The sequence below is a fragment of the Heterodontus francisci genome, chromosome 18, assembly GCF_036365525.1.
Source record: "Heterodontus francisci isolate sHetFra1 chromosome 18, sHetFra1.hap1, whole genome shotgun sequence".
NCBI lineage: Eukaryota > Metazoa > Chordata > Chondrichthyes > Heterodontiformes > Heterodontidae > Heterodontus > Heterodontus francisci.
This window is the reverse complement of record NC_090388.1, coordinates 49,025,974-49,040,726: the sequence shown is the minus strand read 5'-3', so window position 1 is coordinate 49,040,726 and position 14,753 is coordinate 49,025,974. Positions and strand designations below refer to the sequence as shown.

The 14,753-nt window shown below is 44.4% G+C and overlaps 2 protein-coding genes across 2 annotated transcripts in view; one reads left to right on the top strand and one right to left on the bottom strand.

Moving 5' to 3' along the window:
• LOC137379611 (metalloproteinase inhibitor 3) overlaps positions 1–8,656 on the bottom strand; it is a 36,436-nt gene extending 27,780 nt beyond the window's left edge. The window contains exon 1 of the mRNA XM_068050680.1: positions 8,346–8,656. Within this exon, the coding sequence (XP_067906781.1) occupies positions 8,346–8,475 (130 nt within the window). The 5' untranslated portion in view covers positions 8,476–8,656. The remainder of the gene's footprint in view (positions 1–8,345) is intronic.
• Positions 1–14,753, top strand: part of LOC137379610 (synapsin-3-like) — a 280,557-nt gene that overhangs the window by 178,596 nt on the left and 87,208 nt on the right. The window lies entirely within an intron of this gene.

Genomic DNA, 14,753 nt, shown 5'->3' with positions numbered 1-14,753 from the left:
CCCACCCCGCAACACCACAGCATATTGAAAGAACTAGCTGACACTGTTTCATGACTGAGAAAGGCCAAGTTAAAGCCTGGTTACCCGACCCGAACCTGAATAGACCCAACTACATGTGTCGGGTTGGGTCACAATTCCAAGTCCAGCATTCGGGCTTGGCTCGGGCTGGACAGTGCTGCTTCCAGGAAGTCCTGGGATCAGGCTTACCCATGATTCCCCACAACTCCAGCTGCAGGAATAGCCTGCTGCCGGAACAGATGAAGGATATTCGGGTTGGGATTGGTGCGAAAAAAATTTAAGGACTTGGGCCCGGGTCGGGTTCGGGTTGGCTGTGGTCGGGTCGAGCCCAGTCAGGTTTTAATTTTATACCCAAGCCAGGATTAAGGGCAAGTTACCAGTCACGCCCATTCCATTTTGTGACCAGTGGTTATGGGCGCACAGTTGAGGCTCCATTCACCCGAGGTCTTACTCCTATACTGTGACTTCTCTTCATATCTTCCAGCCGCATTTCTATAGCAAAAGTTACTGCGCAGAGTAAATGGGTGTCAGGGCTAATTAATAAGCAAAGCAGGTCAGGAGAAGGGGTATTTACAGAAAGGATTAGGTAGGGAATGGGAATGTTATTGACCAGAATTGGTGGAGCCTCCAAAGGGACATAATCAGAAAAAAAAAAGTCATGCAAATATCATTTTTAACAACATTATGATTTCATAAAAGGCCTAGTACACTGGGTTATTTATGTGCAGGGAAGAACAATTCTGCCAAGTGGGCAAAGCTAACTAGTTGCAGTCTTTTATTTATTTATTTAGAGATACAGCTCTGAAACAGGCCCTTCGGCCCACCAAGTCTGTGCCGACCATCAACCACCCATTTTATACTAATCCTACATTAATCCCATATTCCTTACCACATCCCCACCATTCTCCTACCACCTACCTACGCTAGGGCCAATTTACCTATCGACCTGCAAGTCTTTGGCAGTCTTGAGCAGTAAAAGCTCGGTATTGCCGTCATCTGTATGGTGAATGCCAGAAAGCTGGAGTGTGCAGAGGAGCAGAACACATCACTGTAAGAACTGAAATCAGATGCACTGAAACCTAGCTGCAATCAGAAAACATTGTGTGACAACTGCAGTTTTGGGGCTCAGCTTGTAGCTGGTGAAATTCACTGGCAGCTTCTGTTGGATGAAATGGAGTCTTGCAGCAGTGCCACCCTCACCACAGCTGCACATCCTCTCTCAGACAAAATAGGTACAAATAAGGGAGGCCTATTGGCCCATCTTGGTTCAGAATGAAAAGTCATACATTCCCTCAGCTGTCTCTTGAATGACTCAAAAGAATATGGCATTAATAAGATCTTCCTAACATCTATTCTAAACTTTCCTTTTCCCAGTTTATTTAGCGCCATGCTGGTTTCCTGCTAACAGTTCTTTTAATTTTTTTTATACAATGTTTCCAATTAGTGAGTCAGGGTTCCCATTTTCAGAAATGTAACTTTAACATGAGAGAGTTCCCATGTCCTGGCGGGCCTCACTAACTGTCTTGCGAGTAAAAAGTTGTCCTCAGCAACATTTTTCTTTGATTAAAAAAACTCTGCTGTGATAGGGTCCTTATTCTAACAAGAGTGTTGGTAATCCATTTTTTTGTGGCACACCAGCCTGTCACTGGAATAAGAAGCTGGATTTAGTAATAATAAGCCCAGGGGTGATAGACAGTGGTCTTCTGGAATCAAACCTAAAATAGCAGCAGTCCAAGAGCAGATTTAGTGTTATCCAGCTCCAGTCTGCTTCCTTCAATTCCTGTCCCTTGTGAAGCGGCTCTGATTTTGATTTTCTTTGAACCTCTTTGATCTCTGGTTTCTTTTTGTTTGATCCCAGTCTTTCCTTTCATTATTCTGTCCCTCTTAATTTCAGAACCTGAGACAGATCAAGTAATCTCTGCCGATTTGGTTACCCGAGTCGCAGACCAGGAGCGATGGCCTTTCAAAGCCACCAAGTCTTCTGCTGTAGAGTGCACTTAGCATTTAACTGATTACTGCTTTTTGCCATCTCTGCTTTCTCACTTCCACCCATACTGCATCCCTCATCCTTTAAACAAAAACTATTTTAAATAAATGATATGGATCATTTTAGCTTGTTTGGAGCTCCTTTTCCTCTGTCACTGAGGAAGTGAAAGGATTTAGTACCAGGAGGCAGCTTGCAAATTACTTTAAAAACCTTTATAGTGGTATTGTCAACATCATCATTTGGTTTGCAAGTCATAAACTCTAATGATGACAATTAACCTTGCTTGGCAGTTCTGGACTGTAAGAAATGCTGAGTTGGGCATTGGTCTCTGAGCCTAATGCATACTTTGGTGTTACTGTAACTGTTCATTCCCTGTCCACCCCTTCAGGAGAACAACAGTGGTTCCACTGTGTTATTTCATTAAGAACATTCAGCAATTTTATTTCTATTTAGTTTGAAAAAAAAAGTTCCACATATGCAGTGGAGTTTCATTACTAACATTCTAATTTGAAACAGATAGAAGAATGTGCAGCTGGAGTATTTGTGTAATATGGACTGAAGAGCACCTGTGACACAGCGGGAAAGGTGTAGGGCAAACTGTGTTCCAATACATTGTGTAACACAGTGATGTACAATGTTCAGACAGTATCATAAACTGTGGGAATGAAGCTTGAATGTGTTATCTTAATTCTGAGCTGTGTTGCATCTTTGAAAAGCACTCAACCCGTGGTGCTCCAGATGATATGTTTTCAGATTTATTTTCTGGAAGGAATCAGGTTTGTTAAATCATATAATGGGATATGAATCATTGTGTGAGACAAGACATGAAATGTACAAAAAATGTACTATGTACTTTTCCCTGTTGTGATAGCCATAGGTTTATAAATACTGCATGCAAATGAAAATGAGCACTGAAAGAGTTAAGTAATAACTCCGACACCTCCTGGATTTGCTCTCCAGTGCAGAAACTGGCCAGTCAAATTATACTTACACAGCAAATAAAATCAAAATGTTTTGAAATTGGTAATCAGTCGATACCACTGTTGGAACTCTTGATCTTTGTGTAGAATGTGTGAATAGTTACATAACAGTTAAAGCAGACCATTAACTGGCTTGCCAAACCTTTTCTGTCTGTATTTATATAGGAGTACAAGACTCCAGACTTCCAACCACCAAATACTGTAATTCACCTCAAACTGTTCTTTATAAACCCCTCTAATCCTTTTCCTCCTTCCCAGCCGCCACAGGGTTTCATTGGGAGGTAACTTAGTGGGAGTTTAGGGGGGCACACTATTCTTTTGCTGACAGGGGTCATTCAGAATTCTTTTGGTTGCGGGGTGCGGGCGGTGGGGGAACAAATGTGGCCTGGAATTTTACGTTAAGTGGGAAGTTATGCCCAGTGGACAAAAAGGTCAGTGGTGAGCCCGCCTCCGCTGGGCCTGGGGAGCCACAATGGGATTTTTCGCTCCCCAGGCCCTTAATTGGTCTTGGGTGGGACTTCCACCTCAAGGTAGGAAGTCCTGCCCAATTGGAGCTGGCCAAACAGTGGGCCGGCAGATCTTAGTCCTGGGAGCAGTGGCCACTGCTGGGATTGCACCCAGCCATCGGAAGCAAGAGGAAGGACAGCCCTGGGACTCAGGTAAGTTTTTGGGGCCTTGCCAGGGATAATCAGCCAGGCCCTGGCAAGGCAAGGTGGGTTGGATTGGGGAGTGGTGGGGGTGGGGGGGGGGGGTGGGGGGGTGAGGTGGGAAATGTTGTGCTTTGGGAGTGGTCAGAGTTTTGGGGGCGGCCCACCTTTGAACACAGGGGTGCCCGATCAGGAGGGCCATCCCGACCACCCCCCACCACCCCCCGTCCCCAGCCCGCATGAAGGCTGCCTGGTTTAACCAGGTGGGATTCTTGGGGCCTTTGCGGTCCAGCCGCCGAGGGTAAGATACCAGTGGTGGTAGAAGGAGGCCCTTCGGTGGCAGTTAATTGGCCACTTAAGGGCCTTGATTGGCCTGGGGTGGATGGGCCATTTCTCGCTGATGCCGCCTCCCATAAGATTGCAGTGGAGGCAGGAAGGCGTCAGGAATGGCCCTCCCTGCCTCTCACTCAATTTTATGGCATGTTGAGAGGCTGTAAAAGTCTGACCGTGGACTCTAAAATGGACAGCGGCTCCTCTTCAGTCAGAGCTGGAAGGAGGTCTGAATAAGAGATCCTTTCACACTTTTCCAGCTTTGGTTTCTGTCAACTTTTATGTGCCACAAATGGTTTTATATTTAAGAAAAGTGTTGTGAGTTTGGAGGGGGAGGTGGTGGCAGGAGATTGAGAATTGATTTAACAAACATCACAAATAAAATTGCGAAAATGCTGGCATTGTTATCGCTTCAGTAACATAAGCTTACATTACACTTTGAAAAGAGTGCCCTTTAGATCCCTGGATTTAGGTTTGAGGTCTTGACTTGCCTATTCCCTCTGATCAAAGACTGCACAAGAGTAATGAGAGAATGATGAAAATATCCAATACACATGTAAATTGTCTTTGATGCTCTGGGGTACCCACTGTCTCTGGAACCAACAATAAAAAATAAATAAATAGAGCAACTTGTTGGAGCACCAACACAGGACATGGAGGATAATAAGACCTGGGTCCCAAGTCCTCAAAATAAAAGCAAAATACTGCAGATGTTGGAAATCTGAAATAAAAACAAAGTACTAAAATAAAAACTGCAGTTCTGAAGAAGGGTCACTGACCTGAAACGTTAACTCTGCTTCTCTCTCCACAGATGCAGTCAGACCTGCTGAGTATTTCCAGCACTTTCTGTTTTTATTTGAAGTCCTCAAGTTTGCTTAGCATCAGCTACACTGCTATAGTAAGGTGTTTAGCAGAGGCCAGGCACGTCCCAGTGACAAGAGGTGAACTACAATGGTTAGAGTGTCTCCAGGAGAAGTCATATCCATCAGAATACCACTCCACCTCTGCTGTTAATGGGAAAGTATTGTGCCTTTGCTGTTGAGAATTACCACACCTTTGCTATGGCTTAGAAAAGTATCAGGTTTCTAAAAGATGCCGAGCAACCACCTCGTTGCAGTGTTGGCACTGATCTACTGTTCAAGGTAGGTTGTAAATAGTAAGGGGAGAAAATCCCTGAAGGATTTGAGGAGAGGGCCAAGAAGAATTGTTGTCATTCATCACAATGACTTCAGCATCAAATCAGTAGGTGATGATCTTTTTAAGGATGTTTTACATTACTGAAGAGTCCCCAACATCATAATTTTCTTGTCAACTGCAGACGCATGAGCCCCGATTTTAACTCAGGATGAATGAGGTGCAGGGTCGGGTGGGAGGGAAACCCCCTCTGATAGCCCATGTTAAAAGGCCCAGCCCATTTTAACTTCCAGGCCTCATTTACATTTCTCTACATTGCCTCCTGCCCAGGTCCAGGGCAAATGATGCAAGAAACAAAGGGCAGGAGTCAGAGATTGGCAGGAGGCTGATGTTGCCTCAAAGCCAAGGGACCAATAATGGTGGGGAGCAGGAACGTGGCACAAATCCCCCTTCCACCCTGCCTGCATAGGTTCCCCTGGGCACAGTGGGTGGTGGGGGTGGGTGGGGTGAAACAGTGTCAGAATATGTCATGTGGTATTTCCTAATCACTTACGATTACCATTTATGTCACTCTCATATAAATGACCTGACCTCTGGAGACTCAACAGGCTTGGCGATGCACATTTTCAGATGTCTCATCAGCTGTTGACAACAATAACAACTTGCATTTATATAAAGCCTTTAATATATAAAAACATCAACTCAAGGAGCTTCACAGAAATCTTGAGCCTGTATTTTTATTTAATTAATTCTTGGGCTATGGGCATTACTGGGAAAGTCGGCTTTAATTGCCCATCCCTAGTTGCCCTGAGAAGGTGGTGGTAAGCTGCCTTCTGGAACCACAGCAGTCCATATGGTGATGGTGCTCCCACAATACTCTTAGGGAGTTCCAGGATTTTGCCCCAGTGATGAAGAAATACCGATATATGGACAAGTCAGGATGGTATGTGACTTGGAGGTGATGGATCTGTACTTGCTTTCCTTGTCCTTGTAGCTGGTGGAAGTTCCAGGTTTGGGTCATGCTGCTGAAGATGCTTGGCGAGTTGCTGCTGTGCATCCTGTAGATAGTACACACTGCAGCCACGGCACACCAGTGAGCGGAGGAGGGTGGATGTTGAAACTAAAAATGTGAGGAGAGACTTTAATGGGGATAGCCTGGTGCACAAAGGTCCACGTTTTTCTGTGAGCTTTAGTCCCCTGGAACGAAACTATGAGAGAATGTGTTTAATAGTTCCCTCTTCTCATCAGAGAGAGGCCTATGAATTAGGGTGTTTTACATTCCTGAATCAATGATGGGAATAACCTCCCTGTGCTTTGCCCCATCTACAGTAGCACATTTTCATTTACCTCAGTGCTAGGGGTCCTGTGACTTGGCAAGCCATTTAAAAATATAGCCAATAATTTGAAGCAGCAATTAGAACATTAACAGGTGGAATCACTGGGTGATGGGGTGCAAGTTCCCTTCAAGTTCCCATTCTCAGATTTTGTTGTTGATGTGCGAAGGATAATTGTATGTAGGGCAGTTGTTTCTCCACAGTTAGAAAGGGAGACAAAAAAAAAAGTCACACGAAAAGTCCCCAGACTGCTCTAAGAGTACAGGATTAGTGGAAGCCTGCGAGAAACTCTCACAAGCTTATTAGTTGTATGACAAGAGGAAGCCAAAGAGGACTAGTAAGAAAATACCGTGATCCAATATTTTTGAATATTTGATTTTCCTGATCACTGGACTAGGAAGAAAAAAAACTTAAATTTATATAGCTTTACTATGTCTCAGAATCAGTGACTTACTTCCAAAGTGGAATCACTCTTGCTTTGTAAGCTAATGTACCCACCAATTTGCAAATAGCAAGATCCCAGAAATAGCAAATGAGATGAATTATCAGTTAATATTGTTTTTAAGGGTGTTTAAGGAAGGAATGTTGGTCAGATACCAAGATAACTCCCTGCTGTTCTTCAAATAGGGCCAAAGATTTTTTTACATCTGGCCAAATCCTCGGAATAGGCAGATTAACTAATTACCTTCCTGCATTTCTAGCAAAGAGGAGATATAAGCATTAGCAATTTTAACATCCCTTTACCATGTCATGTCATAATCACTAGTATTTTGGAAGGTAAGTAACAGCTCTTAACCCTGTGGTTGATGCTGCTGGACTTCAAAGCATGAACTGTTTGTCGTTTACAGAGTTTCAGTACCACATCCCATCCCTTCCTTCCTCTTGGATGTTCAATTGACATTTATCAATTTTAGGCTTGGATCTCTATTGATAAAAATTTCTGTGCTTTTCTTGTTCTGCTTTATACCCAAGTCAAAAGTGTACAGTGGGTGTGATACAGCAGGGTTTCAAAGTTTACAGGAGCATGGAAGTGAAAGGTTTCAGTTCCATTTTCTAATTTTTTTAAAACTGCCTCAGTACATTGAACAGGGCTACATCTGACTGTTCAAATCGTAATGAAGCATATTTGCTTTCTTTCTAAAGCTTTTAATTCTACACAGAACAGGAAAGAGGTGTGCAATTACACTGTCAACATGGGGCCATTGAGCCAATTAGAGAAATTGCTTGTATGTTGAGCATAATTGTTCCGGAATGTTCCACTCTACAGAGTTCCAATCTGCAAGTAAGGAAGTCCTGTTATCCTGAAACATGTTAAAGAAAAATTTTACCTGTTTGGCACAGAGATTAGCAGGAAAGCTGCTTTCTGGAAGTAAATGACTTCTATCACACAGCTTTAAATTTACTAGGTTCGAAACAGAAGTGATAATCTTGAGTGTTGCATACTAAGCTGACACAAGAGAAATCTCACAACACATCAGCAGGCAAGGAACTGAAAAGTTGATCTTCTAACTTCAAGTCTAACATCAGTCGATTCAGAGTACTGTATGTTTTACCACGTTTCACACAGCACTATCAGGGATTAAGATGGTTAACATATTTTACAACGCACTTAACAATTTCTCTAAAGAAACTACAGCATCAAGGCCAGTTATAAAATGGGAAACAGCAAGAAAGACAAATTATATTGAAAAAGAAACATGGTGAAAGACACAAGTTAAATTGACCTGAACTACAGAGAAAGCAGCCGTGGGATGCTAGTGTTAATCTGAGCTTTCATTTGAGGCATTGTTTAACAAAATGTTATTGTAGTTAAGATTATATTTTCCCAAAAGCACCACAGTGCAACCACTCTCTACTTCAACACTCACCCCGCATTACCCCCCACCTCCCCTAAACAAAAAGAGATGTTCCTTACCTATATCAGAGCTGCAGAAAGCGTCCTGGGGATGGTTTGGCATGCAAGTGCATGCCTCCGTTAGTTCGTTGAGTTGCATGCTGCTCAAAGCCAGCAGCAGGCTCAAAGCTGCTGTGATAGATATCGCCATTCTCTCTGAAAGGCTCTTTTTTTGAAGAGTGTGATGCTTTGACAAATTGAGAGTTTGAGAGACCAAACAGAAATAAGGGAAACGATCTACACTATTTTGTTCCAGATGATTGTTCTTTCTCTTCTCCTCTCTCTCTCTCTCTCTCGCCTGCTGAATGAAAGAATATAACTACCTACCATGTATTAGACAAGTGACATAATAGCTCTGCCCACCCTCTTGGTGTAGCAGCCAATTAGCAAGTAGCAGATGGCTGTGATGTCATAAAAGGAGCAGTGGCAAGAGTAGGAATCTGGGCTGTAGAAGGACATGTTAATGATCCGGGGATAAACAGCTGCCTTGTTAACAACTGAGGAGGAAAAAAAAATTATTATTCAGTATTAGCAAAATGGAAAGACATGTAGGAAGCCAAGTCCAGAGCGTATTAGATTGTGTCTGTAAAGTATTTAAATTCTGATGCAGAAAGAAGAGAATCTGTTAAATATTAAACTAAATAAGTTAAACAGAAATAGCCTGGTATTGAGAGCAGTTCTGACATTGTTCTTCCATCCATTCCCCCTAGCATTTTTTATTTCAATGAATTGTGATAACCCTGAGGAATCCAGGACATCATTGCATACACATGACAAAGATAAAGAGAGTGAGAGGGTGGGTGGGAAAGAGAGATGAGGAGCTCTTTAACTGTGGGTCACCCCATAAGTTAACAATGATGAGAAGCAGTGAGATTAAATATTTGCAAATTGAGAGTGGGTGGTGATTAGTCCCTGGGGAAACATCTGTTGTACAAAGAACAGAGTGTTAGCTGAAACTTACTTTCTTTTGGAAGTTTGGTGGCGATCGGAACTAAAGGGCTTCCTGAGAAAAGGGAGGTGTGCACAAGTTTCTTGAGGTTAACAAATTACTTAGTCTGTTCCCCACTGGTGTGTCTTTGTCCACAATGTCTGTGTACACTATCCATCGGCGATGTGACTCAGATTCCTCAGAACACTTTTTCTCCACAGAATTGATTGAACATAGTGAGCCCACACACCCAACTTTGTCAGATTATTTTTGCTTTTGGCATCAAACTGCAGAAAAGCTAACTGTGATAGCACACAAATCCTGATTACTGATGTGTTGGAATGTTCCTTACTTTGCAGATACTTTACAATAAATTGACTATAGTGTTGCCCACAGTCAGTTCATAAATCTGTATTTTTCAAACATATGCACGTTTATAATGGAACTATTATATTTATATAATACTTTTATTCTATATCGCTTACTAGTTGTTTGGCCAAGGCGTTGAATGCGGAGGACAAGATTTCCATTCCTGGGTTGTGACCCTGACGACGCATTCACTTCCGGGCTCCAACTCCACACTGTGTCAGCAACGTGCACACATTGCAATTTTAATTGGGAAAGCAGCTAATTGGGCCAGAGTCATGTTTGCCACCCAATTCGCAACAGCAGATGAAGAAAGGAGGTGGTACACAGAGAGCAGTGGGCCTGATTTAAAGGGCAAGCGGCAGTCATTGTTGTGGTTGCCATTTGTCTCCATGATGGGAGGAGAAGCTGAACAGAGGGCAGTGGATAGGGAGGTCTCTTGTGCCAGGGCAACCCCTGTGCTAGGCTAGGCCAGTCCACCCCATGCCCAGGCAGCCCCAAATTCACCATGCACCCCCCCTCCCACCCTGCATTTTTCTGATGCCTCACTTGTGTTTCTGCTGGAGACAGTGATATCATGGAGAAATATCCTTTTCCCTACAAGCAGCAGTAGAGAGCCTGCAAGGCTGACCAAAAAGTCAAGGCTCATGGTGGTTCATGAGGTCAGCAGCAGAGGAGTGGTGAGGAGGAACTGGGTCCAGTGCAGGAAACCTGCTTAGGTCTGGTAAGGTGAGTTCAAAGATAGACCCAGATGGCATGCCTGCTGGCCAGCAGTCACCAGAATGCAAAAGAGAGGGTCATCCTGAGGGCGCGTAGAGTCCTCCTGACCAGGGGAGAGATGTGTGCTCAGCAGCATTGATGAGCCATCAGCATTGTTCGTTATCTGAGCACTATTGGACTGTGGGCTACGGGGAAGTCTGCAATATCCTACGTGAATGAAAAGCTGCAAGTGGTGAGGGAGGCATTGTACTAATGCTATGGACAGAATTAAGATAGAACTGAAACCCCAGTTCTTTTTCCTTAACTGTCTGTAATCTGTGTGTTTTTGGAAAGGAAGAAGGCATTTTCACTCCTGAAGTGTGGTTAGGTGGATTCGATAGCCTGAGTTGTATATCGAAGTCATTGCAGGATTCTCTCGAAGAGGTGGATTTTCAGCAGGTCACGAAGTTAGTTGCTTGTACCCTAGGAGGTTGGTTTTCTGTGCTGGTAGACTTGGAAAGGAACAGGTTCAGAAACTCTAAGATGTTACAGACTCCAGTTGCTTTAAGGCATGATAGTAATGTCTGGTCTGCCAGCTGCTTTTTCTGTTGTCTGTAATTTAAAAGATTTTTTAAAAGGAGACCAACATGGCTGCCCCACCATGTGTCTTCTCACAGTTCCTTTTCCAGATATGGTGGGGGTCAAGGTTGATTAACCCCATCCTGGTTTATTGTTCTAAGACATTCATCCTGAGGAGGGTTAAGACCTTCTTTGCTTCAGGAGAAACCCATTCAATTCAGGGATATCTCCTGATGGTTTCAGGATGGGCATTGATGACACCTCTTAGTCTGAAAGGTATCCTTTTGTCCCTTCAGACTGTGAGTCAATTCTTGAGTACACAGGCCAAAGGTCAACTTTGCAGCCCATGTCCACTTTTAATGTCCATTGTGGTTTATTTAAAACAAAAGGAAAATTCACTTCCAGAAGATGCTATGCTGAATATAGTCCATGTTTAAAGTTATGAATAGGACATGCCTGTTCCGGGCATGACATATTTCTGCACCACACAGGCCAAACAGGAGAACAATGCCAGGGAGAGTGAGAGGTCACGCTTGGGCGGTGGAGTCCCCCAGATTGCGTCACTGATGCATTTTGAGGATCTGGCCAGAGAGCCAAGCCACCGGGACTTTGGAGACAGAGAAACGGGCATCCAACATAGACAGGGTGAAAAGATCTCAACATCCTCAGGTTCAGGAGATGCATGCCAAAGCTCCCCATGCATCAAGGTGTCAATGCATAAGCTGTGATCTCAATATTTCAAGCAGCAGAAGCATCTGTTGATTGTGCCGATTTCTCATGACCACCTCTTATGTCTCCCAGGAGAGGAGGGGGTGGGGTTAAGACACCACCAACATGTTCTGGAAGAGTCAGAGGGGGAAGACACCTCGGAGTCTGCACCATCACATCTTTCTTGCGCACCCTGCATCAGTGTAGATGCTCACACCTCGGTGGGTCCTCACACGTTATTAGATATGGTGGCAAAGGGTGAAGTGCACCTCACTTCACACAGGGGGATACAGGGGAGGCAGAGTTGGCTGCGGCCCGTCCCCCTCAGAGGATGGACGACAGGTGCAGCCCTGCTCAGTATGGTGGAGATGCAGAGCCTCACGAGTCACAAAACAGGTGGCTCTACCTGGCAAACCAGCGTGAGATGTGTCCCCACATGTCAGAGTTTCCTGAGGCACTGTGGAGCTTTGAGCACATGATCTCCTCCATTGAGAGAATGGCCAATCTCATGGACAGCCATATGCAGCATCACTCAGAGCGGATGCACGAGCAGCGCATTGACATGCACAAAATGTATGCCACAGTCTGTAGCATTGACCAGGCAGTGGCGCAAATAGCGCAAAGAAGCCTGGAGTGGTTACCAGCTACACCCTTGCTGGTGGATCCCTCTAGTGATCAAGGGTGCCATGAAAGGGCTGAGGAGGCAACAGATGGTGATGAGGGACCAAACCTCACGGGGCTCCGTCAACATCATCTGCCTCCATGGCCTCTCCAACAGATGAACCATCTGTAGAGTCACACCCTGTGACAGAGACTGCTCCTGCAGTGATGCTGGTGCAGTAGCCTTTGGAGATGCCCACTGGCACCTCCACGCTAAGGCCGGCCGCCAGGGGCATCTCAGTCCCAGACAGGCACTAGCGAGCTCTCTGCCTCCACCTCATCCTCAGCCACAGGGGGAGCAACTCGTAGGAGTGCCGTGAGCGCAGACTATCGTGTCAGTAATGTCACAATGTGGGTCACTTGGCTGTGTCTGTTGTAAATAATATCACATTGTAATTGGATAAAGCACTGGGCATGTTGTTGCACTGAAGTAGACTTATGTGTTTCCATTTCATCATGGCGCAAGGCAGGGGAATGGAAAATAAGGGTTACCAAAACAAAGGATTGTGTTGGGGAAGAATGTGGAAGAATCTGGAGGCTTGCAGTGTTTGTGCCATTGGAAGGTTGCTGACCTTTGTTCTTAGTGGATGTTTGCTCTCACTCAAATAAAGGAGAAACTCCTCTCTAAATGTCCTGCAAACTGAGTATCACTCAGGTGAAACGTGTCTGGATCAGAGTGGCCCTCGTGTCCCGGCCATCCTGATAAGCGTTCCGTCTCCTGAGCCTACCATGGTGACATCCCTGCAAAGCATAGGGACCATTTTCCAGTTCTCTTTCAGCCTCCCTGTCCTCATTTTCCTCCTCCGAGGAGCTGTGCCATTCCAGCGCTTCTACTTCTTCAAGGTCCCCACCTCTCTGGAGGGCCATGTTATGAAATGCACAGCAGGTCACCACAGTAGACAAAACTCTTGAAGGATTGTACTGGAAGGCGCCACCTGACCAGCTAAGGCACCCGAACCTCATCTTTATGAATAAAAGCAAAATACTGCGGATGCTGGAAATCTGAAATAAAAACAAGAAATGCTGGAACCACTCAGCAGGTCTGGCAGCATCTGTGGAAAGAGAAGCAGAGTTAACGTTTCGGGTCAGTGACCCTTTCCGAAGAAGGGTCACTGACCCGAAACGTTAACTCTGCTTCTCTTTCCACAGATGCTGCCAGACCTGCTGAGTGGTTCCAGCATTTCTTGTTTTTATCTCATCTTCATGAAGCCGTGCCTTGCTCAATGATGACCTTTGTGCTCAGGTGACATTGGCTGTAGTGTTTCTCAGCCTCCGTGGTGGGGTGACGCATTGGAGTCATCAACGATCTCCTCACGGGCTAAGCCTTATCAAGAGTGAGGAGATACGAGAGATAATTTTCCTGACTCTGTACAACTGGTTGTGTGTGAATGAGGGCCTTTTCTGAGCCTTTTCTCTTTACTGGAGACTCTTGCTGCTGTCCTACTTGTTCTGAATGGCTCCTCACTATGTTTTCACATCCTCCCTGTCGTGGTTGAGACCCTGAGTGGATCCCGTGCCTCAGAAAGAAAATTCAAAGCTGGCCTTTAACAAGCTGACAACAAGCCTTTTAAACTTTGAGCGTGCTGGTTTCATGTCGGGAAACTGGCACGTCAATCCAAGGAGCAGGTTTAAGCGACCGCCCACCCCCGTTCCTGTCTTCTCATTTAAATAAAAATCCCATCTGAAGAGTCGAGGCTAACTGTGTTCAGGTGAAGCAGGGTTAAATGGTGAGAGCTAATTGGACTGGGGCACTCAAATGTAATTCAACCCCATTTTAAAGTCATACATTCTGCCCTTATTTTTATAATTCCATTACAACTGCTCATGTCTGCATTTATAATAGAAAAGCCAAAACCAACTTGTTGTGCTGTACTTACATCCTTCTGCCAGTGTTGGTATTGCACTGCTTCTGCTGGGGAAGGGCAAAATTACAGATTGCATAATTGAAAAAGACAAGTTTACATAAGCAAGTTTCCATTTTAAATGTCCACATGGAATTTATAATGAAATAAATTCAGCAGGAAATGTTCACAGAGATAAGATCCCTATAACTAAGAAATCTTGTGTGGCATTGCTCATGGAAAGTTTGGAGATCTGTTGTTTTATTATAGGGTTTTTTATGCTATTGGGGTGACATCAGGGACACTGATTTATACTGACTGAATAAATAAAAACCAATTCTTTTCAATTCAGGGAATTTTACTAACATTCCCTTTGGGGATTGAATTTCACAATTCTGTCTGTTGTGAGATGAACTTAAGAGGACCATCTTAAGAAGCTGTAAATGAAGGTCACCAGAGGAAGTGATGTCGCATCACATATGACCAGGGAGTTGTGCGTGTAGCCCGACAGAGTGAGATGTGTGTTGGTGTGTTCATGCAGTAGCTATACATATGTTCTAGTTAAGTTTTAATAAAAACTTTTCTTTTTGATCTTCCTTTAGGATCCTCCTTAAAACCAACCTCTTTGACCAAGTTGTTAGTCACCCC